This window comes from Perissodus microlepis, chromosome 16 (genome assembly GCF_051167445.1).
Source record: "Perissodus microlepis isolate ML-2025 ecotype Zambia chromosome 16, ASM5116744v1, whole genome shotgun sequence".
Lineage (NCBI taxonomy): Eukaryota > Metazoa > Chordata > Actinopteri > Cichliformes > Cichlidae > Perissodus > Perissodus microlepis.
Window position 1 is genome coordinate 13833229 of NC_140476.1, and position 25164 is coordinate 13858392.

Below are 25164 nucleotides of genomic sequence, written 5' to 3' on the forward strand. Positions count from 1 at the left end.
ACAATAACTATTTAAGTTTGACATGACAGCCTTAACAAAGCAAGTAATCTGTGATAAAATGCAATGCACAGCTAAGAAGCACCTCGCCGAGACTTGTGGTCCGGTGAGGAAAGAACAACACGGATACCGCCACACTGAAGGGTTTGATTCCTGCTGAGATCACGCATTCTTCAATTCTTCAAAGGTTGAACTGTAAGTGGAATTCAATTCAAGCGAGCCTTGTAAAGTACACGCAATTACAAAGGAAGCTCACAATCGATCAATTGATGAAATTGTCCATTGATCAAACAGCTCAGATGCTGAGTTGATCATTCTAGTAATTTATAAGGAAAAACGATAAGCAAGCACAAACTTTATATTCTTTTTCTTTGTCTTATAATAAAGAGAAACGCCATCAATATTCATCACTTAATGAAATAATCAACAGATGCAGTCTAGCTGAAGCCAAGAGCTGGGCTATGAATACTGAGACTCGACTGCAAAACATTTTTCTTCTCCTCTCTTGTTCTCTAAGAGATCACAAAAAAGGTTTTGTTTGCTCTAATATTAAATGTTTTCAGAATGTTTTGTTTTGTTTTTGCTGTTATTAACTCATGCAATGCATAAATACAAAAAATGTGACAAATTAAAGAAAAAAACATTATAAGAGAGTTCATTTGCAAGATGCAGAACCACCACAAGCTGCCAAAACAGCTTCAGTCTCTGCATTACATAGGAAACTTTATTTTAAAAGATATTTCTTCATCTTATATTTGACAGGTGTAACCGACCAGCACACAATCTTTTGACATGGGAAGGTTAAATACTGCTCACATGTACCTACACTGGATAAAGTCTAGAAAGATTTAGGGCTGCTGTGCTAGTGCATGTGTGAAAATAGATCCACTATCCAATAGAGCCACTAGTTCTCCTCACTATGGGCGTCAAAATTGGAGTTTCCCTTTAATTTGTCACCCTGGTATACATGTTTCCTTAACCGGTCTTAGCACATTGTACTTCAGCATGTTTTATTTAACTGCATGATACCTGTAATTTGAGAGAACAACAGTGATACTAATGGCAAAAGAACAAGGTCTGAGAAAGGCAGCTTGTGTTATTGATGAAATGCTTTCTGCCACAAGAGACAACAGTATCTACGTTTTTTCAACTACGCTTGTGAAATCAAATAAATGGCAAATAGAGCAGGTCTTCAAAGCTCTGTAAAGATACTTCTGAGGTTTTAGATAAAACAGGCACATAAACGCCCATGCAAGCCAAGAACAAAACATGTCAATTATAAATAAGTCTGAGATGCCAGGTGTACCACAGAAGTCGTAAAATTATGTTTCAGCTTGCTTTTCCTGTGAACAGTCCTAAGAGGCATCAATGTCTAAAAAAGAAACTTCCGAACCTGTTAGCGAGCAGCAGATAGCAGATTTTAAAGGGTTAAATCCAGGGAGAGCGCCCAGCTGGCTTAGAGAGGGCGAGTGGGCTGAGCCTGGCGTGGTGCCTGGCACCGGCACTCACAGCCATTTCTGCCCCACCCCGCCACCAGCAGCTCTGACCATGCCACACAAGAACATGGGACTTCTCTAAAACCTCACCCCTGTAACAAGAGTGCACAGACCCAGGCAGAGAAAAGTGACAGAGACCGCAAGCAGGGACGGACACACGAGCAAGCTGGCTCCATTGATAATTCACTGCAACTAGCGATGTTTGGAGAGCCGGGCTGAGGAACTGAAAGAGGAGGTGAAGGGAAAATGCTGTGCCGGTGTGTGGTACAGCATGAAGTAGACTGTTTAACGGCAGCGTGTGGTAAACTCTGAGGAGAGTATCTCCTCTGTCGGATTCTCTTTTAGCACCTGTCATGACAACAGTGGGTAGTAGTTGGCTGTGGCTGTTTTGATATACAAGGAGACACTGTGCCTGTATGTGTGTGCGTGTGTGTAAAGATTTGTACATGTGCATCTTTGTTGGTGCTTATACCTCGCGGTGCATGCCTCTATTACTCATGCATGCGTGCTTAGACAGCAAAAAGTTTGCAGGGATTGCTCTAATGCTGCCTACCCCCCCCAAAAAAAAAAAAAAACCACACACACACAAAATCAGACAGTGCAAAAGCCTCACCACAGGCGCCTGCAGTGTCCTCCCCAGTTACCACGATGCACCTCCCCAAAAGAGATCCATCTCGCAAACACATGCAGGCATAAACACACACGTGGACACATTACTACTGGATTACTGCCATGTCTGCCCACTTCAATCTATACGCTGGGGCCAACGGGAACCGTGGTAGTACACAGTGCTTATTATAGAGGCTGCATGCAATTCAAACGCTCGACTCTTCGGGTCAAACTTATAAGACGCACGCACACACGCAGACAGACAAGATGATAAAGGCTGATTCATATGCAGAGATGGGTTATGTTTAGATAATGGTTGTGTGGGATGATGGTAACGAGGAAGTGAAGTCACAAAGGGAGACTTGACTCACTGGGAGGTCTGCGTGCGTGCATGTTTGTGTGTGTGTGATGCTAAACAGTCTCATGTGAATTGAACAGTTGGAACCAAATGAAGATGACATGCACAGCAAACAGGGAGGAGAAGAATTCTGTACCTTGTTCCACATTTTCTACAGTACCATACTGAGCTAGAAGGCCATCCAAAACCTGATGGGGAAAAGAGAAAAGATAAAACTCAGACACACAAAATAGCACTGACACACATACACATTAGAGTGAGATCAAAACTTTAAGATCTGATTGATCTTTAGATTAAAGCTTATTACTGGAAGGCCAGACCTTTAACCTTACATTATTTTAATTATGTCACTTCATATCAGCTTATTCCTCTACAATGCATGGATAATAAAAAGCACTGTACGTTGATGTACCTAGCTCCAAACAAAAACTTTTCCTAATGTCAGATGAGTAGCTGCAGCTAGTGCAGACTTGTCTGTAAATAAAGAAAATGAGAGCTGAATGGCATCTGAGATCACAGCTAATACTTGCAGAGAAACCTGGAGAGGTGGCAAAGAGTGCGTGCGTATGTATGTACAGGGAGTGCAGAATTATTAGGCAAGTTGTATTTTTGAGGAATAATTTTATTATTGAACAACAACCATGTTCTCAATGAACCCAAAAAACTCATTAATATCAAAGCTGAATGTTTTTGGAAGTAGTTTTTAGTTTGTTTTTAGTTTTAGCTATTTTAGGGGGATATCTGTGTGTGCAGGTGACTATTACTGTGCATAATTATTAGGCAACTTAACAAAAAACAAATATATACCCATTTCAATTATTTATTTTTACCAGTGAAACCAATATAACATCTCCACATTCACAAATATACATTTCTGACATTCAAAAACAAAACAAAAACAAATCAGCGACCAATATAGCCACCTTTCTTTGCAAGGACACTCAAAAGCCTGCCATCCATGGATTCTGTCAGTGTTTTGATCTGTTCACCATCAACATTGCGTGCAGCAGCAACCACAGCCTCCCAGACACTGTTCAGAGAGGTGTACTGTTTTCCCTCCTTGTAAATCTCACATTTGATGATGGACCACAGGTTCTCAATGGGGTTCAGATCAGGTGAACAAGGAGGCCATGTCATTAGTTTTTCTTCTTTTATACCCTTTCTTGCCAGCCATGCTGTGGAGTACTTGGACGCCTGTGATGGAGCATTGTCCTGCATGAAAATCATGTTTTTCTTGAAGGATGCAGACTTCTTCCTGTACCACTGCTTGAAGAAGGTGTCTTCCAGAAACTGGCAGTAGGACTGGGAGTTGAGCTTGACTCCATCCTCAACCCGAAAAGGCCCCACAAGCTCATCTTTGATGATACCAGCCCAAACCAGTACTCCACCTCCACCTTGCTGGCGTCTGAGTCGGACTGGAGCTCTCTGCCCTTTACCAATCCAGCCACGGGCCCATCCATCTGGCCCATCAAGACTCACTCTCATTTCATCAGTCCATAAAACCTTAGAAAAATCAGTCTTGAGATATTTCTTGGCCCAGTCTTGACGTTTCAGCTTGTGTGTCTTGTTCAGTGGTGGTCGTCTTTCAGCCTTTCTTACCTTGGCCATGTCTCTGAGTATTGCACACCTTGTGCTTTTGGGCACTCCAGTGATGTTGCAGCTCTGAAATATGGCCAAACTGGTGGCAAGTGGCATCTTGGCAGCTGCACGCTTGACTTTTCTCAGTTCATGGGCAGTTATTTTGCGCCTTGGTTTTTCCACACGCTTCTTGCGACCCTGTTGACTATTTTGAATGAAACGCTTGATTGTTCGATGATCACGCTTCAGAAGCTTTGCAATTTTGAGACTGCTGCATCCCTCTGCAAGATATCTCACTATTTTTGACTTTTCTGAGCCTGTCAAGTCCTTCTTTTGACCCATTTTGCCAAAGGAAAGGACGTTGCCTAATAATTATGCACACCTGATATAGGGTGTTGATGTCATTAGACCACACCCCTTCTCATTACAGAGATGCACATCACCTAATATGCTTAATTGGTAGTAGGGTTTCGAGCCTATACAGCTTGGAGTAAGACAACATGCATGAAGAGGATGATGTGGACAAAATACTCATTTGCCTAATAATTCTGCACTCCCTGTATGTATGTATGTATGTATGTATGTATGTGTATGTGTGTGTATGTGTGTATGTGTGTATGTATGTGTGTGTGTGTGTGTGTGTGTGTGTGTGTGTGTGTGTGTGTGTGTGTGTGTGTGTGTGTGTGTGTGTGTGTGTATGTATGTATGTATGTATGTATGTATGTGTGTGTGTGTGTGTGTGTGTGTGTGCGCGCGCGCGCCAGAGATATCATTCCCTGCAGTCACGCAATATTGGTAAAAACAGAGATACTTTAATATTCATAAGTGTGATCAATCAAAGTATTATTCTAAGAACTTGTATCTCAGTTGTTATACTCGTGGCTGAAGAGCCTAATCTTGCTGTGCAAACATTATGGTGCAAAGGGGAAATAAGGCAGACACAAAAGACATACTAACACCTAAGATGATATAAGAATGTGTGGCAGCGTTCCATCATAATATGTTAAATAATAAAAGGTCACTGTTCAAACGGAAAGAGGTCAGATTCATGTAGGAAAAAACAAAAAACAAAAAAAAACAGGGAATGTAAAAAGAAAACCACCAAAGGATCTTTCCTGGACCGGCAGTGTGCAAAGAGTGACATCAGTAGAGAAGAAGGGCCACCATTTTGAACTTTTCACTGTATTTTGCGGCAAGGAATTGTGTTTCACGCATTAAGAATAAATCACATCATTAGAATGGTTAAGCCAAGGAGCCATTGCAGCACATTCTTTTATTCACTACAGCAGCGCATCTTTGATATTTTATTTTATTTACCAGAAAACTCTTGAGATTAAGAATCTCTTGCAAAAATGCCTGGGGCAAGACAGATAGGGTTACCATTACATGTTTTTCAATGGCAGGCAGAACTGGAGCTCCTGCAGAAAACCTGTGAAAGCCTCAGGAGGACATGCAAACTTCACACAGAAAGGCCCTTGTGGGTTTGAGCCCAGGACCATGCAGATCTGAGGCAAAAGTGCTGAGGCACCATGCTGCTAAAAGTCGCCGCAGACTGACTGAATGCAGAAAAACATACCTTTGAGCTTTTGTTTATTTTTTAAAGACATTTCATGCTGTCCACTATCTGCTTTTAAATAGATGGGTTTCTTTTAAGTCTTCAAAAACTGTACTTTTGTTTATATTTTATTTTTTATTTAGGTTATTATGGAAACTAATTATTTTACTCATCTGGTCCAACATAAATGAAATAACTCTGAATGAGCCACATACAATAAAATGAGCTGCCTCTGAGCATCTCTACTAAATTTCAGAAACAAATAGATGACACTTGGATCACATGTTTTCTATCAGATATTCAATTCTTTATCTATATACTAATACAAAAATATTGTGTTATTAAATGTGAATAAATTCTTTTGTACAATAAAACTGTATGCAGTACTAAAAGACTGGGGGGGATAAGGCAAATTGTCCTAATCTGTTCAGTAAACACAAAGCGTTTTTATCCGCTAATGTTTATAATATTAAAAACAATAAAACCCATTTAAACCACATGCCCAGAGCTGTGAGCGCAGACAGGCTGCAGATATTAAAATAAGAAAAATGACTGAGTAAAGGCTTGAAGACAGAGACTCTCACACAGAGAAAACCAACTTGGACCCCAGCAAGGTTACAGATGTTGACACACAGACGCACTGTCATCTGCACACCGACACAGACATAAGCGCGCACACAAGTACAGACATAAACACACAAACACAGGATAAAGGCTGGTGACTCATCGTCAGGAAACTGGTTTATGTGCTACCTGGTGCTGATCAACAGGGCATTACTGTCACACCAACACACACACACACACACACACACACACACACACAGACGGAGACACACACACTGACCTCCCACTGTAGATGAGGGGGAATGTTCCGGATCTGGATCTTCCGACTCCTGCAGAGATGAAAGACACAGACGGAGAGAATTTAACAGACCCGAACCACAAACTCACATAAACTTACACTCATCTGTTGTGTTCAGAGCAAAGGCAGCAAACTGTGCTCTATATATATATAGTGTATATTTATACACACACACCTCTGCTGTATCAGTAGCTCAAAAGCAAAGACATAATGTAGAATCAGACCTGTACTATATTCACTGTATGTAATTTCACAGTCACTGTAAACACCCATGGCTCATTATCACCAATCAAAAGGCTGTCACAGATGTGCTGAAGGTACCGTAGGTATGTAAGGTGAGGGTGTTTATTAGACAGCAGCATGTGACTCCTGGTAACACCATCTTACAAGCACTGTGCTTACTACTCTCAACTGGAGAAGTGAAAGTATCACATGACAAGGAAAAAAACAAAAAACAAAAGAGGCGCTCAGACCACAATGATGGGTTTCCTTCGTCCTGAGTGACGTAACTAGAGCAACAGAAAGTGTGTTTTTGGTTTGGAGAACAAAGGAAACAAAAAGCACCCACATTCAGCAATAAACAAGATATTCATGTATTCCCTGAAAATTTATTCATGTGTTCTTTTACAGTTTCTCGCTCTGGTTTTCAGTTCATATCCCTTTCATTTGTATCTTCAATTTCTGTAATTTAACACTGAACCCCTGGTCTTTTTAGTTTCTTGTCAAACTATATCAGTCAACCAAGCACAGTCCATCACTGGCCGGTCCATTTGGGATCAGAGGTCCTACAAAGCACCTCCTCTGCGCGTTTCAGCTCCAACAGCAAAGCCACACAAACCGCCTGTGACCACAGGCTGTTAACAACTACATTAACGTGAGAGAGCCCAGCTCTGCGATGAAGGCAACTGATGAGGAGCCAGTGGAGAGAAAGCCATGCTGCTGAGAAGCATTTTGGTGGGAAAACAGGAGACACTACAACGAGTGAGACTGAAGGGCTGAGATGCAGATATGAAGTGGAGGAAGAAATGTAATGAGATGTGATAATGAGCGATAGATTTCAGTTCAGGCGGGATTGCCATGGGACCCACAAACAAACACGCACGTCGTATCAGCTTTGCTGCGCTTCGAATGCCTGTGTTCACGCACTGGCAAACATTTCTATTCTGCATTTTTCTCCTGAACCAGGCTGGGCGTAAAACACTGCAGGTCAGAGTTTCCCGTCAGTGGCTGAGGAGAGGTTGAGAGCACTGCGCGGGCAGCTGGACACGAATGAATGACTCTTTTCTGATTGTCCGGAGAAACACAGTGTCACGTGTCTTCTCCCCTTTTTCTTAAAATACCAAGAAATAAATTAACAAACTGACAATACCAATTTAAGGTAAGCAAAGGGGAAACGGCAGCAAAAAAGCAAACTTAATTTAAGAGTAGAACACCTTTTTATATGTATATTTAGCAATAAATCTTCCAACTATAACTTTAAAGTCTCTAAAGCGATAGACACTTCAGATCCTGCCTTCATTCCGAAATAAAACAGAATGCACAAGGATAAAAAACAAATGGACAATTCCTGCTGTGTTGTACAGCACAGTGGCCTGCAAGCTTTGTCACTGATGGCAGTTTAAAGCAAGTGGCTTGATGAAAGATCTCTTTTGGCAGTCAATATCCAAACAAGGGTAAACCAATTAAAATCTGTCTCTGCCGCTAAAACACATCACTTTTTCTAACGTCGTAAACAAACCTGTGACATCCAAAAAGCAGCCAGTAGCTGAAAAGGATTTAAGACCAAGTCAAAACCTCAAAACAGCTCCGAATGCTGGCATCCCCAACCTGCAGAATATGGAAACTGAAAGGTCCTTTCATTCGGCGTAGTCTGCCTAAATAGTCCGTGAATTCAGAAGTACCACTTCTCTATAGCGTCTGTGCTAATTAATTATTCCAACTAATCTTGATGCCCGATGCTGAACACTTACTTTATATTAGAATGGATACTTTAGTGAATCTGATGATGGGAGAGGCTAACCCGAGCAGGACGCTGGGTTTGGGGTAAACTTTGCAAACTCATTCTTCAACAGGAAAACATCGCTGTAAGAAATGCACCATTTCTTTCAACATCTCTGTCATAAGTCATTATTTAGAGCCACCTGTTTTCCTGTCAGACTGAAAGCATCCAAAGGGACATCTTGAATAAGCAGTGACACATTTGAGGTCTCACTCAGCATACACTGGATAAGCACAAGATAACTGCTTTCTGTAAAATAAAATGCTGCCTGTCTACAGTCCTCAGGTATCCTCAACTTATTTGTGTTCCCTTATTATCCGTGGATAAACCAGAGGCAGTCATCTGCTAATATCTCCTGTTTTCTTGCATTCAAGCTTGAACCCAGTGCCCTTTCTCAGCTCCTCCTTTCCCAAGTCCAAAATGAACTGCAGTAGAAGATACAGACTGAAGTCAATGGTTACTTAATGTTTGTTGAATGTAACCAAGCTGTCTGCTGCTGGTTTGGAGCTGCCTGCCACGAGAAAAAAGAAAGCCTCTCAATTTCAGCCTTTAAATATCCGAGGGTGGCCATGTTCATTTGAAAAGCTAATATTTACTGCACCCACCTGTACGAGCTAAGGAACCGTGTCTGCACACAGGCGTGCATACTAATACGCACACGCAAGCGGTGCAGTCGAAGGAATTTTAACCTCTGAGAGAGCAGGCAGACAGAGGGGTGAGAAAGAGGGTATTCAACCCGTGCCAAAAGTTTGCATTGCTCCTAAAGATGACCCTATGATCATCAACCATTCTAGAGGAATCCTTTCACAGGTTCTCTGTTCTCCTCTGTTCTGATCTGTGCTTTCAGTTCTACCTTCAGATTTTAAAACCTTTGTGTGTCTGGAGCAGAGACTCAGCTTGCTATCGGCACATATCATTTGGGTGCAAGTAAGATTAAAATAGAAGCAGCAGAGCTGCACCAATTGACTGTTTAATCTATTTGTCAACAAATATAAAATTAATCATCCATTCAAATTAATCTATCGCTAACATTGCACTAACTGATTAATTTGTACCCAAAAATGTCAAAAGTGAGACATTGATGGGTTTTTTTCCCCCTCAAGTTATGAAAGATTAACTCCACCTTACATTAGAAACAGGGCTACATGAGACTACAGCTTCTGTCAATGCAAATGGGCAAGACTGAAATTGAACTCATTTTAATGGAGGCAAAAAAGAGAAGTTGGACAAGGTGTCAACATCAGTCTGGGAAAAGTTTCAACAGGAATGACACGAGGTTAACACAAAACACAACCCGAAACGCAGGCTACATTTATCAAATACTGCAGGTGCTTCTGGGAGATATTGTCTATAAAATTTAGACACACAACTAAAACAAGCTAGACATAACTACAGCTGGGGCTGATCTATGCAGCGTTTTTACTTTGATAAAAGTAGATTCTATAAGAGCTTATAAATTCACATGTGCAAGTATTAAAAAAACAGTTGCCATGCAAAACGGCCCCATGCTGTTAAAAAAAAGGCAGTTTAATGCAACATATTCTAGAAGTAACCATATCTGATACCGTGTGTGACTTTATAAATATAAACTGCAAGTGAGGTGGATGACAAAGATTCTAAATTATATCATGATAGTTCAAGAAAACTTGCCATGATATTTCTGACAATATATGAAAAAATAAATGAATAAATACCAAATTGTGTGTTTGGTATTTGCTTGCAGGCAGCAGCATTTATAAATGTAAGTAAATGAAGGGCATTTTCAGTCCTTCTTTTCCAGTAAGTTTCTGTCACTGATGACACACTCGTTAATCTGAAGTGTGAATTTACTGCAAAAGTAAATCAGCATTATATATCCTTTTTTCCATTAGTAGCTACTCAGGTCAACTCTACTGGGTTTTGGTTGGTGGTATACCTGCTGCTCTGTGTGTGTGTGTTTTTTTCCAGAATCTGGGACCACAGTGTTGTTTTTGTGTAGAAATTTCCCTCTTTGCTGGATTTCAAAAATGGGGTTTTTGATTTTTATGAAGGAGATACTGTCATGAGTCATCAAGTGACGCCACTGACTAGCTAATCAGTGGCATGCAATCTGCTGACGTCAAATTTTCGGACAGCTTCACATCACTTGGAACGTTAACGGATTAAAAGTAGCTCCCTGCTATTACTGCTGCAATAGCAGTGAGCAAGCATTACATCCAGTGACACAGACTAAGTGAAATATAAGCACAAAAGTAGCCCAGATACCATTTTCCCTGGAAATTTTATTTAGTAAACGTATAAAATAACTGTTTAACATTTTCAATTTAACAGTAGCTAAAGTGACCTAACCTTGTAACTCTTCAGAAGCTGGACAATGTTTTCTACATAGGATGTTGTATCTTTTGGTTGAGCGTTTAAACCATCCAGAGCCATGGGAGTGGCCACGATGTTGGGGTGTTGGTGTGTGTGTGTGTGAGAGGACTGTAAAGCTGTAAGGTACAGAGGCTTTAATATTCCATTCGTCTTGTCACATTCTAACATAGGGCTGTTCGATATAACGATATATATCGGATGACGATGTAAAAACATCTATCGTTTCATTTTACGCTATCGTTTGTTTCATGGTGTCGCAAAATAAACTGTTTACGGCAATATTTTTTCACCGTTTTGATGGTCATTGTAGTGGCTATATTAATTTCTTAAAGTTCTCTCTATCTCTTATATTTAATATAACCACACTAAGGACGGACAAGCGCCTGTTTTTATGCATCGTCGTTAGCAACAACGACGGTAAAACCATCGCGTGTCCACTTGTTTATTTTCCACATAAACCTTTCAGAATAAAGCTAAAGATCCTGTTGAGACCTTTCAAAATAAACTGAATCATGTGAAATACTATGCAGAGTGTTTACGGATGAGAAGCAAAAAAGAGCCATCAGGTGCTAAAAAATAAACCTTAGACTCAAACGTTAGAACAGGCTTTTCCCCGCAGCACGCTGTGTAATAAATACTCAGAAAGAAAACGGCGGCCGTTACAACTTATGTCTAAAAATGTATAGTTTCATGCATCGGTTAAAACACTCAACTCCAGGTACACGACACCCAGCTGGAAACACTTCACGCAAGTCGAGCTGCCCGAGATTCACTGAACTTTCAGAAAATGTTTGTGATTTATATCATTATCGGGACGATAGATGTCTTATATCAGGATATGAGATTTTGGTCATATCGCACAGCCCTATTCTAACATACCTCTTAAAAAAATAAAATAAAAATATGCCAGTCTTGCAACTACCAGACCCTGTAGTTGCACACAAAAATACACAGGGCACACATGTCAGGCACCCATACGGGTGGGCAAATTCATTATGAAATCATAAAAAAAGCATGCCAATCTTGCTACTATGAGGTCTCTTAAGACACAGCAGTCAAGGTAATATTTTACCAACATCATATTTTACTGGGCCCAAAAGCAAAATCTGCACAGCTTACAACACAGTGAAATGCCCTTTTGCAGCAAAGGAAGTAGTGTGAAATTACTGCTTAATGATAATGTTAAAGTGCTCAGCAGCAGCTCATAATGGACCAGAACGTTATCGTCGTATCATCAGCGCTCAGAGATTTAGGCAGTAAATTTCTTCATGTCGGGCACCGATGTCCAAATTTTTCAAGATAGCCTGTGAAGACACCTTAGGGACAGGTGTGTGAGCCTGTTTTGCATCATGGTGATTCACAACCATGTTTATAATCACAAACTAGAGAATGATCACTTGGATGGAGCCAACAGAGACAAATCCAGGTTTTTAGGGAATTCAAGCTTATCAGTCTGCTGGTCTTCTGATGTGCCCTCTTTTATGGCCTAGTACCTAGTGATAGGTATTGGCCAAAAGCTAATTTAGAAAAAAAAAAATGCACCATTGTAGCCATTGGTTACTAGTATGCAACCTCATTTGACCATGATGCGTGGCATTATTTAGAGAAGAGAAAAAAATTATTATCAATTTCTTCTACTTATTTATGAAAACATCCTACAGAGTTTTAAGTTCAAGTTCACTTTGCAAACTTTAACACTAAACAATTTGTCCAAGGGGAACCATGATGTGACATGCTGCAACAACCCCAGCACCTTGTATGTTTTGTTTTTCCATGTATTACAGCCCTGTAACCAACTGCTTATAGCATTTCTTTTCTACTGTGTAACCACATCAGTCATTTCCATCTAGCATTTGCTCTTCCTGTCCTATGGACTGCAACAAGTGACCGCTCCAGCCACACTTTGTCAACGTATTAGTTTACTTTTGAGTCACACGTCTATCAAGTGGTGAAAAACATGCAGTGTTTCCACATTTAGCAGAAATAGTTTTCTTGCATGTTTTGCAAAGTACTGTGCTGATTCTAAGTTGCTGAGTAGTTCACTTTTTAAATACTAAATCACCACTGGAGGCTCTTGCCCTCAGACATGCTTGGGCTTCCCTCGTTGTTTGAGTCACTGAATCTAAATGCATGGTGTTCCTATATCATTGATACTGTGCAGGGCTCGCAAAATTTCAAAATCCCTGGTAGCCCTTCGGGCAGGGACTCTTCAGTTTTTGGTAGCCCAAAATAAATTTAAGTAGCCCGAATAAAAAAGAGAGCAATTTTTTGATTGATGTTTTGTTTCCGTTACAATATTATACATTAAAGTATAATATTGTAACGGAAACAAAACATTAATCAACAAATTGTTTAAACACAAATTACAACATTGTATAAAAATTACAATCATCAACTCAAATACTTGGTTCTAATTGAACAGAAATTTCTATGAACTTGTAAGAACTGTGTAGGACATGAATCAGTCTGTGTCAGATCCTGAATTTGAAATTTCCACTGAAGTCACGGGAAAGAGGCAAGTGGAACCAAGATCGAGGCCATTTGCTTTTTGAAGTTTGCAAAGACTGCTAAATTGTGCCAGTGGTAGTTCACTCTTTGCAACATAGTACGCTATTCTAAACTGATTTTCAGGTTTATTTTTAGTATGTTATTTGCAATTGGTGTTTGTTCTGGGAAAGATATTGCAGACTGAGCAATAATGCATTTCTTGCATTTCTCATGGGTTCTAATGGGGGCCTTTCTTAAAATGACTGGTCCCAGTAACAAAGGCGCTTGTCGACTCAGAAATCGAGGGAAAAGCAACAACACACCCGGCAGAACATTATGTTATTTACACGGGTGCACATAAGTGGTCCGCATGTGCGCATTCGCTGTCAAAATAAAAGACGCGCACCAGATAAGAAGTTGCAACGCGCGTTTGCGTCCATATAAAAGGCACTGTTTTTGTCCGCTAGAGTGGGATTTTCACGGCACATTCTGCACCACACCTCTGTGCGTTCATCATTTGTTTGAAGCCAGCTCACCTCCTGCAAACACTTTTCCGAGAATACGCGCTTCTTTTGTGGTTCGGACTCCTTCTGACATTTCTTTGGATGTGGAGGAAAACCAAAGTAATTGCTTAAAGGAGTTTGCTTCTTCGACATCTTTAAGAGTTCTAAACAAATGTCTGTCCTCCTCCAGAAAATCTTATGTACGCAAACACGCGGTGCAACTTCTTATCTTGTGCGCGTTTTTTATTTTGACAGCGAATGCGCACCTGCGGACCACTTATGTGCAGCCCTGGTTATATAGCTCATCATATCGCAGCCACAGAAATTCTTTTGTCCATGAAACCATAAAGCTGCACTTTCTTTTTGCCTTATAGTCTGATTTGTCATAACCTTTCCGTTTTGTGGTAAGCTTTTCTTTGGCTGTCACTTCTTCACCCTGACCTGTCTTATTTGGCTCAGCAGAACTAAAATATATATCCTGCTGCTTTTACACACGCACTCACATAACGCTCAGCGATTCTCTGCGCGATCAACCTCTCACATGTTTAAGCTTGCTGCGGGAGATTTCACTTGTCATGTTTGCATAGTAAGCTAACGATTGATAAGACGATGTCAGAGGAATTGGTGCGCAAATTATCATCACTCACCAATCAGTGCTGTCGCTCTCTATACACAGTTCCCGCGATTGCAAAGTGAAAGCAAAAAACAAGCGCAAATTCAAACACGATTTCAATATGTCACATATTGACAGTGGCTCACCGATGCCAATGACATAATTACCCAGCTACATTTCCGAAAGAATGCAAAAGCATTGAAATATATTTTCCTATGATAGCCCTACGGGCAGGGCAGAGACAGATTTTGGTAGCCCGACTGGAAAAATCGCTAGCCCCGGGACGTCGGGCTAGCGATTTTGCGAGCCCTGCTGTGATATGACACTTTTATATCGTGTAAACTGACATGACAGGCACGGACCTAACTGTATGTCAGAAGAAATATTTCATATGAAACAAATTTTCTTTATGTTCCTAACACATGTGCTTTTCAAAATGTCCTCCACGCTCACTCAGCATGCACAGTGCAGATTTCAATTTATCATAATCTCAGTGTACTTTGTTCCTAACCCCCAAAAATCAAACTCACTTATGTCATTAGAAACACACTACAACACGATAAGTTTTGCTTTTTTCCCCAAGGCGTCTTTTGGAATTTCGGCTGAGGGGGAAACCTTTTTTCCTTCCTTTTTTTCCCCTCTACACAGAAACTCACGAGTGAATAATTAAACGTTTCCTTCTCTGCTAAAGGATTCTTTCTAATGAGACCTTTAAAAGCCTTGTTTACCTTTCTCACCCTGTTCTGTGTGGATGCCCAGGCTGTCAGAGACGCCTCACAAGGCATGCTGTCCTGCGCCCAGCAGGGTGGCTCGCTCTGGACGAATAAAAAGGCATCTCAAATAGTCTTTCAGTCCGGAGCACGCTGCCTCACAAAACGCACACAAACACCTCTGCACACTCACTGCTACTGCAGTCCTCACATAATTGTTTGCAACATTCACTTGAATGATAAATGTGTTGGGAGTTTTTTCTCCATTTAACTGTCATTCCCCTCTTTCCAGCATCCATTTAGCTGTCAACATCGGCTGATTGTCAGTGCAAACATGTCATATTACAAAGTCCTCACCACTGTTTCACAACAGCTTAGGAACATATTTACTGCTTAATGCTTAAGGAGATAATCTCTTCTCTGGGATAAGATAAACAATATTGCCGAACCTATTTTCTGTCAGAAAACAACTCTCTAACAAAACAGTTCAGTTGCTAGCAAAAGGCTCTATTAGCAACTGACGGCCATGCTTGAGGATATAACGCACACACACACAGGAAGTTCACAGCATCTAGAAACAGGTTGACGGAAGACTTCATATTTTCACGCGAGTGATGGCTTCACAAAATGAAAGATGATCTGGCCTCCATCACATCAGCTGTACTATGCAGATCAGATAGGAAATGAAAAACTCTGCGGTCGTAAATCACACTGGAGGCATGTGATTACGCACCTATTACATGCTCATGTTACTAATGCAGTGATATATATACTGTGCAGGCAACACTAATGTCTCAGTTTCTTTTATGTATGGTAGTGCAGTGCTGAGTGCAGCATAATGTGATCAGCGAACAATCAGCTGCATTTACAGCTGCCAGCGCATGTATGCGAGTGGCTGTTGCTCTTACATCTTCAGTCTGGACTGATTTTACGGTAAATGCAAGTCTGCACTGACAGTTTTCAGTCTAGTGGTGAAACAGTATATGGCTCAGTTGGGGTGGGTTGGTCAAAAAGCCCAGTGGTCCTTAGACACCAACTGCAGCGGATTCATCTAATCTGAATTAACCCACTTTCTGGTTTTGACCCTTAAGCTCCTAAACGCCCTGAAATCTCAGAGAAGGCGCAACAAGTCAACAATATTCGGGACACCCTTCAGAGTGGAAGGACCCCCCCCGCTTCTCCTTTCAAACTCTGTTGGCACTCCCACAGTGGCCCACTCTCTGCTGCTGGATTAAGACGCTGCTCAGACCATTTCTGTTTAGTGCTCCTAAGCGCTTCTCTAAGTCCCATCCAATTGTTGTGGAGCAGAGATAACAGGATTTGTATGAGAGTGGTGTCTATACGTTGTTACCGTCCTCTAGCCACAAAGATTTGTTCCTGCTTTTCCACCCACAAGGACAAACAGACTCTAAAGCAAAACATAAACAGGACATCACACAAACCTATGACGCTGTTCGACAAAATTTTTCCATTTCTGCACGCTGGTTTGAGTTTGTATATTGGGTTGTGTGAGCTCTGTCAGGACACATCTAAGAGCACGGAACAAATATAATACATTGGAGATAATGGCTGTACAAGGCAATTTAAAAAAAGAAATGTGGCATTGAGTTTTCTGACTCAGCAATCTTCCAATTATTTTCCAGAAATTCTGAGAAGAATGTGCAATTTTGTAGTCATTGGAGAGGTAAGAAATAAGCAGTGACAGTGCAAAATATGGGATTTATCAACATCAACAAAAAAACAACTGCACAAACAAATGTATGGTGAATAAATCTATTCTTGGGTTTTAAACTCCTATAAGGACATTCATATTTTTGATACATATCAAATAATTATTAACTCTATCCAGCGAATTTCTTGGGAAGAAATTTCCTGGAATCATTTCAGAATCATTTCCTAATTTCTTAGGAAATGATTCTGAATTAATGACTATTTAATAATATCTGAGTTGAAATGGTTTATGGTTGGGCACTGGTGCAGCAGTGGTTCATTTTCTTCTTTCTTAGTGGAGGAGGCGCATGAAAAGAACGACACTGCAATGACTTTAGTTTGCAATTTACAAACCATTATCAGATGTCAAGATTGAAGCACAATATAATCATAACCAATAGACAATCAGCAAAACCACTGCCTGCAAGAATCAAAGGAGGGCAAAAAGCCCTCTGTCTTTTGCTTTCCATATTAGTTATAGATAATCAGTACCCTACAGTCACATACAGTTAGATATAAAATGCATCTTTGAACCTATTTTAAAGTATTTTTGGAGACATGCAGCCCTAAATATGAGACATAACTTGCCACTGTAATTTACTCTTAAAATGGACTGATTATGCTCATTTCCACCTCCATGTTTTTAATCCCAGGACTCCACTAAAGTAGTTCTAAATTATTTACAGTTTGAAAAATAAATCCTTTTTTGACCTTATATAGAGCCTAACAACCTGCCGATCACAGATCATTAGCAACAGTTAGACCCGCCCCTTCTCGTCAAATCCAACTTTTTGTAACTGAGATGGCAATAGCAGAAATCCTCTTTTTAAGATTTCAAAAACGTATGGGTAATATCACAGTAGCTACATATACTTTTGATACCATCTATGAAGAGAACGCAGCAAAAAAAAAAAAAAACCCTGTAAAAGATATACATTTACCACATGCCAAGACTGTACTTGTGCATTCTAATTTAAAAAAAAGCAAGCAAATTCAACTGAACTTCACAATGGGAAAAAGCTCATTTTAAGACACATCCTAATAAACCCCTAAAAGGCTGCACAGCATTTTCAAGCATAACGGAAGAAACATTTTCTGGGTGAGCCATTTTGTTCACAGAGTCACAGATCTAGTGGTGCCTGACACGACCATATAAGCAGCTGACGTCAACCTAGCCCAAAAACAGGGAACAGGAAAAGAAGAAGTAGAAGAAAAAAAAATTGAAAACTAAGCGTTTACAGCAGTCTGCAACCTAATGGGGATTACTTGTATGCAGGCTTGAAATTTTGGCCGTATTAAATATAAGCATCCATCATTTCCAGTTATGGCAAAAACTGAGGACTGTTCAGTGGTGGGCAGATAATGTACTGTCAGAGCTTGTTCAGTGAAAACTGCTTGGCTAGATAAAAACGTCATTATAAGCAATGAGAAGACCAAACCAGTGAGCTGAAAGGCACTGAAATGCTCTATACGCCTGAGGAAAACTGCAGGGTCAAGTTAGATTTCGATCAGTTTATGACTACAAGACACTTCTTTGACAACACACATGTCTCACACCTACAAGGACAGGTTTCACAGGGTAAAAACACAGTCATATTGTAAAGAAACAAAATGCTTGTTGTTTTTTTGACTAAACATATAGTGACATATCAAATATATTGAAGGGTGTTACAGTCAACGTCTTCTGCACATGGAGCTTCACTTAATGGTGTTTATCCCTCCAGTATATCCCATGATCATCAGGTAGAAAACAGGCAGTTGGTCTCCCCTTTTCCATTGTTCCCTAACTACATATTTTTCACACTGATGCTGCAGAGTGAACAAAGCTGCTGCTCCACGGTAGTGCTAACCACCTCATCTCGGTATGTAGCACTCAGGTGCCTGCTTCAGTTCCCCTCCCAGACCTCGTGGGGCGAGAACTCATCAGAATGCAGCAGGCTTACCTGCCTGCCCGTTTCTCTTCACGCATTAGTTTTCACCGTGGCACCGAGGCGGGGAGGCACAGGCCGAGAGGCATGCAGGTAGGCGCATGCGGCTCAGATGGAAGCCACAGCCTTCCTGTTGACATTTGTCTGTTCTTTGCTGTCGACGCTCACTCGGCTGTTTAATAGAAAGATGTAAATAAGGCAACACTGTGTGTTGTTCCTCGTCATTTACATGTATGTAGGGACATTTCAAGATTAACTGCTGAACCAAGCAGTGACTCTGGGTTATATAATGAGATAATTACAAATGATTCAACAGATTTCAGTGATTCAGGTCAAACACAGCGTTCATGTCTAAGGCCCTATTGTAGTGAAAGCTGGCAGTCCAAAGTCATTAACTTTTCTGCCTGTACAATACAGGTAAGCTTGAAGATAAGCAGACTGCAGTTTGACTACAATAAAAGAAAAAAAATGAATGAATGTTTACAATACCACCGGTTCACCTCTTGTTATGCCAAAAGTTATTTGCACAGTGTTGCAGATATAAAAAAATCATTTTCAGCTCTCAGGTGTAATCATCACAAATTAATTTTATTTTTTTTTAGTCAGAGCTACAATGCCACAGGGTGCCCAGCTGACACAAAACGCATTTTCTCCCGTCATGCCTGCTAAGCCAATGAAATGAGTATTTTTAAAAAAATGTTTCATTTGCCCATAACTGTAGCATAATCCATTTCTATTTAAATGACAACCGTTTGCTTCAAACAAAGCGACGGAGCACTTCATAATGACTGTAAAGTACATTCACACACCTTAAACCAAACACATTTTTTATTACTATATAAACACTTGTTTTGCTAAATTTATTTTTGAGCAGGTGGGAAACTGACAAATGGCAATAACATGTCAGAGTTGTTTTAGGCCTTAAAATCTATTCTCTTAAGAGCTTAATAAATAAAAAATAATATAAAACTGATGCATTCTAAACAAGGCATAACTACTAGTTTGGTGTACAAATATTGAACAGTGTAATCTAATTTTTAAATTTCACAATTGGAAAAAAAAAAAAAACCCACAGCAAAGTGACTGTTGGTCAGACAAAACTTTGATCTGTGAGTTTCACTATTTACTGTGCAGGGTGTGGGCCAGCACACAGGCTGGACTTAAAATGTCCCTCCGCATTAGGGAAATAGACATATTTACGACATTTCTTTAGCACATAAGCTACAACTTTAACTAAATTCATTATATTAGCCTACAAGCACTTTTTCAAATTTAAGTCATATTGCTGATATATTACACTTAATTTGAAGTTCTACTGTGAATTATCAGGATTAATTATCTTTATTTATTCTAATACAGGTAGAGATGTATGTATGTCACTGCAGTGTAGCGCCGATAAATGTGTGTCACACATTTATTTTGAAAGGGAAAGAAAGAGTCTATTTTGGACACTTTAAGTGAAAAAAAAAAAAACGTGAAAAAAGCAGGCAAGCACGACAAGGAAGAAGAAAAGATCCAAGAAGAGATTACAAGTTTTTTAGATTAATGTAGCAAATTTAGGAGGAAAAAAAAGGGGAAAAAATGTCTATTTTTCCCCATCAAGGAGAATACCCTTTCAATAACAATAAAGACAAATATGATGTCAATAAAATAACATGTAATAACTAATCTTACCATTAACCTCCTAGAACCTGGCGTCCACATATGTGGACATCACATTTTGAGACGTCTAGACCAAAATACTTAATTTTTCTCTACAAGAGCCTGATATACACTTACGAGAACATTATACTGCCACTGTTCTATCAAAATTTGAAACAAATGTCCTCATACGTGGATCTCATTTTTCACAAAAACAAAACTTAAGTAAAAAAAAAAAAAAATCTGGTAACTCTTTGTTTTTACATTCTTTAGGCCCCAAAAAATTAAAAATGCATGCCATGAAAGAGGTCGGGTCTTAGGAAGTTAAGGCTTCAGCAGGCATGTTGCCAAGACTCTGATTACATATGGACTAGAGTAATTTGGACCAGGCCTTGTAATTACAGATGTTTTCAAAATTAAAGCTTCTATTGATAACACGCAGACAAATGTTTGTGTAAAAATGAAGGAAACATAACTAATCTATCACTGTTACTGTGTGATTTTGTACGTGGTGAAGACCAATATAGGTCATCCATTCACTTAAACACAGAAATTCAAAGTGTAATTAAATACCTTCTTATTCAAATGATTATTGTCATATAGAAGAGAGAAGAAGAGTGGGAGAAAGAAAGAAGCTGTCGGGTGAGCTACACTAACTGGTATCAACAGAGAGCGAGAGAGACAGCGGCGCACTGCGCTGTAAATTCATTAACTTCTCTCAAGAGAAACCGCCTAAGCTTTCAAGGAGAAAATACAACAGGCACAAATTTTCAGCTAACTCCCGTCTTCTCTATTGTTCGAGGTTTTTCTACTTTCAATAGAAAAGGTAGCTATCTGCTGCACTAAGTGACTTCATCCTCACTCTAGCCCATTACATGTTTTTTTTCCTGCAGAGGCAGAACCTGACGTAATATCCCTACTGTTTAAAAATAATAATAACGTGAAAGTCTAAATATAAATGCAAGAAAAACCACATCCATTAATTACAGGTAACCTACTTCTTAACAACTCTCGAGATAAAATGTTTTGTTGTGTTTTTCCACTGAGGCTTCTGGTGTAAAAAAAATCTCAAACAGTATGAGAAAACCATCCAGGCTCAGTGTACCTAAAAACCCCTGAAGCCCTAGAACATCAAGCTCAAGTCAGGATGTATGGGATCCACATCAGTACACAATGCATTAAAAAAAAAAAAAAGCTAAAGAAAGTTTCTTTGTCTCTTGAACAACAACTGCTCTTAATCGTGACATGCATGCTCCAAACAAATAAGTATCTGTCAGCGTGACATAGGCCGTTTATGCTTTCAGAAAGGAAAACAAATTCATATTTATTTTAACTACTTCAAATAAAAGCTGATGAAAAAAACTTCTCGGTTGCTTGTTGTTAAAGGTGGGGGCCCTAACCCCTTAGATCCACCTAAAATACTGCTGTAGAGCCTCGGCAACATAGAAACACACTAGGAAAACAGTCAACAACATCCTGGCAACCACAGATCACTAAGGAAAAATGTTTATTCCCTGAGCACTTGAAAACGTACGCTGCACACCGGAAACAGAGAATGGTCACCTTCTGTAATACATTTCAAAGGGTGCAACATTTTGAAAGAGTAGATACCTGATTCCCTGTGTGTGAGACACTTTTCACACTTTCACTACCACTCAGCGCATAGTCGATGAGTGGCTGCCAGCAACCGCTCGCACACCAATCTGCGAATACGCATTCGTCCCTAGCAACCACAGGTTGCCAGGCCTGCCTGACTGAGGCCAGCAGACAAACTACAAAGATTAACAGCACTGGTGTAAGGGACTGTTTACAAAGCACAACACTAAAAAACAAACACATTCAGGTATAAATTCACTCACATACAGTGGGGTTTTTTCCCCTCACCAAAAGCATTTTACACATTTGTGATATCCTGCCGATGGTACTGCCATACAATGTGTAAATGTGCTTCCAAGCCTTTTTTTTTTTTAATTTAAACTATTAAATTTCAATGTACAATAATGGGACTAGACAGAATTGAAGGAAAAATTATTTACAGTAGATGTCTATTAGAAAGTGCAGTAACTAAATTTAAGGAAGGGCCTCCATTCTTATTTCCTTCAATGCAATGTGCAAGCACAATGGAGGACCCCTACATTCTGGTGACACTCCAGGACAGCGGTCCCCAACCCCCGGGCCTCGGACCGGTACCGGTCCGTGAGTCGTTTGGTACCGGGCCGCGAGAGTTGAGGCTCAGGTGTGAAATGTATTGTTTTCAGGGTTTTTATCGGTTTTCAGCGTTATTTTGTTATCGTTTTTATCGTTAACTCGGTTTTCCTGGGTCTTTTCACGTGTGTTATGAATAAATCTTCTTTTTTTTTCGGTACCGGTACTAGTTTTATTTTGTTGTATTTATCCGCGACACCTTAAAGACCGGTCCGTGAAAATATTGTCGGGCATAAACCGGTCCGTGGCGCAAAAAAGGTTGGGGACCGCTGCTCCAGGAGACGTTATTACTGAATTTAATAAATGTAATACGTATGTATCAACTATTTTAAATAAATGGTAAACTTACCCTGAATGAATATACATTTGGAGGAAAAATGTGCCTTTAATCTGACTTTTTTTAACCATTGGCCTTAAGTGCACTAATAATACAACCCTTTTTGTTTTTAAGATAACACAAACAAATGTTGTGCTAACATTTAAAAAGAAAAAAAAATCCACATGTAAAAACAGCCTACTAGATTTAAATGAACTCAAGGCCTCTGAACACAAAGACTTTCCGCGCAGCCGCCATCTTAGCTTCCATTGATTTTCCTTAAATACTTATCTCAGATAACTTTCATTTCAACGGTCACCAGGAAATGGGAACTGTGTGTTTAGTAACACTAGAAAAATATGATAAAGAAAGCCTAAAACTCTTTATCCACGTCGCCTCAAAATACCGTTTTAAAGAGCTTATTTGTTTTTAAAAAACCGGAAGCTCGACCACCCTTTGTCTGGGAATTAGTGCCACGTATCTCTTCTGTAATGTCTCTGGTAGAATAAAGAAGTTTAAATTATTTAAACAAAAAAAGTTAAAAGAACCAGACCTGTTTTAACTGACCAGGCTTTATATAAAACGTTCAGCTGATATCTGCTGACTTACATTCACTAATTACTGTAAACTAAACCATTCATAGTTAACGACGTAAACATAATACAGGCTAGCGCTCTTTTCTTGCTAATGTGCGTTACGTTACCTTTTTTTCCTCATGCTGAGAGAAGCTGCTGTTTCTTGTTTGTGCTCACAATTTTCCATGTAGAAACCTAGCAACCACAAACGTTGGGGGCCTGAAGAGCTTCTACACACGACTGCGAGGTCGCTACCAAGCGCTGGCCAATGAGGAACGTTTGAGTCCGTCCCACATCATTTCCGGTTTCACACACACTCTCTATTCCCACTTTCGTATCAAATCCCTACTGTACTGAGTAATAAAGGAGAAAACATCCAGAAAACATAACATAAACAGCTACTCTTAAGGGAATAGTATTCTATTAGCCTATATTAGTCCTCCCAAATTAATACATATAAATCTAATTTTCAAACTGTTGTTATACTTGAATGGGATGGTAGGGACTGCAGGATTCCATGTGAAAATTTAAAAAAAAAAAGAGTAAAATAAGGTCTTAAAATCTCTTCTATTTTGTGTGTATATATTAGCATTACGAGCTTCCAAAGGTTTATGGCTCAAACGAGGAGCTGCCTATTTACCTGTATTTTGCAAATCCAAATTATTATAACATAAGATAATCAATAAAAAAAGATGTACATTTTTTTTCCTCAAAAACTTCTAGAATTATATTTATTTCTAAAGTTAAATACTGGACACAGACTTCTGCTGCACTGAAAAGTAATTTCTCTGTGCTAATTTTTAAAAAAAAGTTAATTGTGTAAATTGCATGGCTGCCAAACTTGCTGTGATTTCACAGATCACACTCACGGGAATGAGTGTTACACTCAGAACTAAGCGTATAGGCTAATTCACGAGGGACGTGGAGCATTATGTGTAATCCTGTTCAAAAAGTAATTTCTGGTAATCACGCAAAATGCAGAAAACATTCAATCAGCTGCAATTACAGCATTTACATTTTAATGCGTTGGGGCTCAAACCACTTCCCTCACCACTGAGCCACAAGCAACAGAACAAAAAGGGAGGGGGGGGGAAGGAAGAATAATAAACAGAAAGATAATTCAAGAGTGCTCCTCATGTGTTGTCCTGTCCTGTGCACATCAAATGCCTGCCGGATCCTCCAGAAACCGAGGACCCTTCTGAGTCCCCATCACAAAGCACAAAGTCAGCACAGTCAGTGACAGACATTCAGCCAGACCACGGGGACACACACGCACATCCAAAACACATTAATGTACAGTATAGCGGACTAGTTTGTCTACTCCTCTCTACATGCACACACTGATGCATTTCCTGTGTCTGCCTCTCACACACCTCAGTGCCTACAGCTACTGACAGGTGGATACCAGTTCATACTGCGGCGGTGCAGTGTGTGGGTCCGCTGCTAGCTGCTCCTCATGGCTGCTTCTGTTGCTTTATGTTGAGTTGTGCAGCTTGTTCCTGAGGTCTCATCCTTTAATCTGCCAACCATAAGGTATTATACCGTAGCTGGAAGGCTCAGCGCGTCTGCCATAGGTGTAGGTCCCAGGATCAATAACACATGCACACCACTCAACATTACGCAAGCCCTCAAACTGTTCATGCTTTCTGTCTGCTGCTCTCTCTACAGTC

General features: G+C 40.0%; 1 protein-coding gene across 5 annotated transcripts in view; it reads right to left on the bottom strand.

Moving 5' to 3' along the window:
* The window catches only part of igf2bp2a (insulin-like growth factor 2 mRNA binding protein 2a), a 61216-nt gene that overhangs the window by 20178 nt on the left and 15874 nt on the right, over positions 1–25164 (bottom strand). For 4 of the 5 annotated variants that reach the window (XM_084908336.1, XM_084908338.1, XM_084908337.1 and 1 more), the window contains exons 3-4: positions 6438–6486; positions 2597–2648 (exon numbers count right to left, since the gene is read on the bottom strand). In XM_084908336.1, the coding sequence (XP_084764462.1) occupies positions 2597–2648; positions 6438–6486 (101 nt within the window). Of the gene's footprint in view, positions 1–2596; positions 2649–6437; positions 6487–23622; positions 24848–25164 lie in introns of those variants that run through there. The other variant, XM_084908340.1, reaches the window with a different exon arrangement.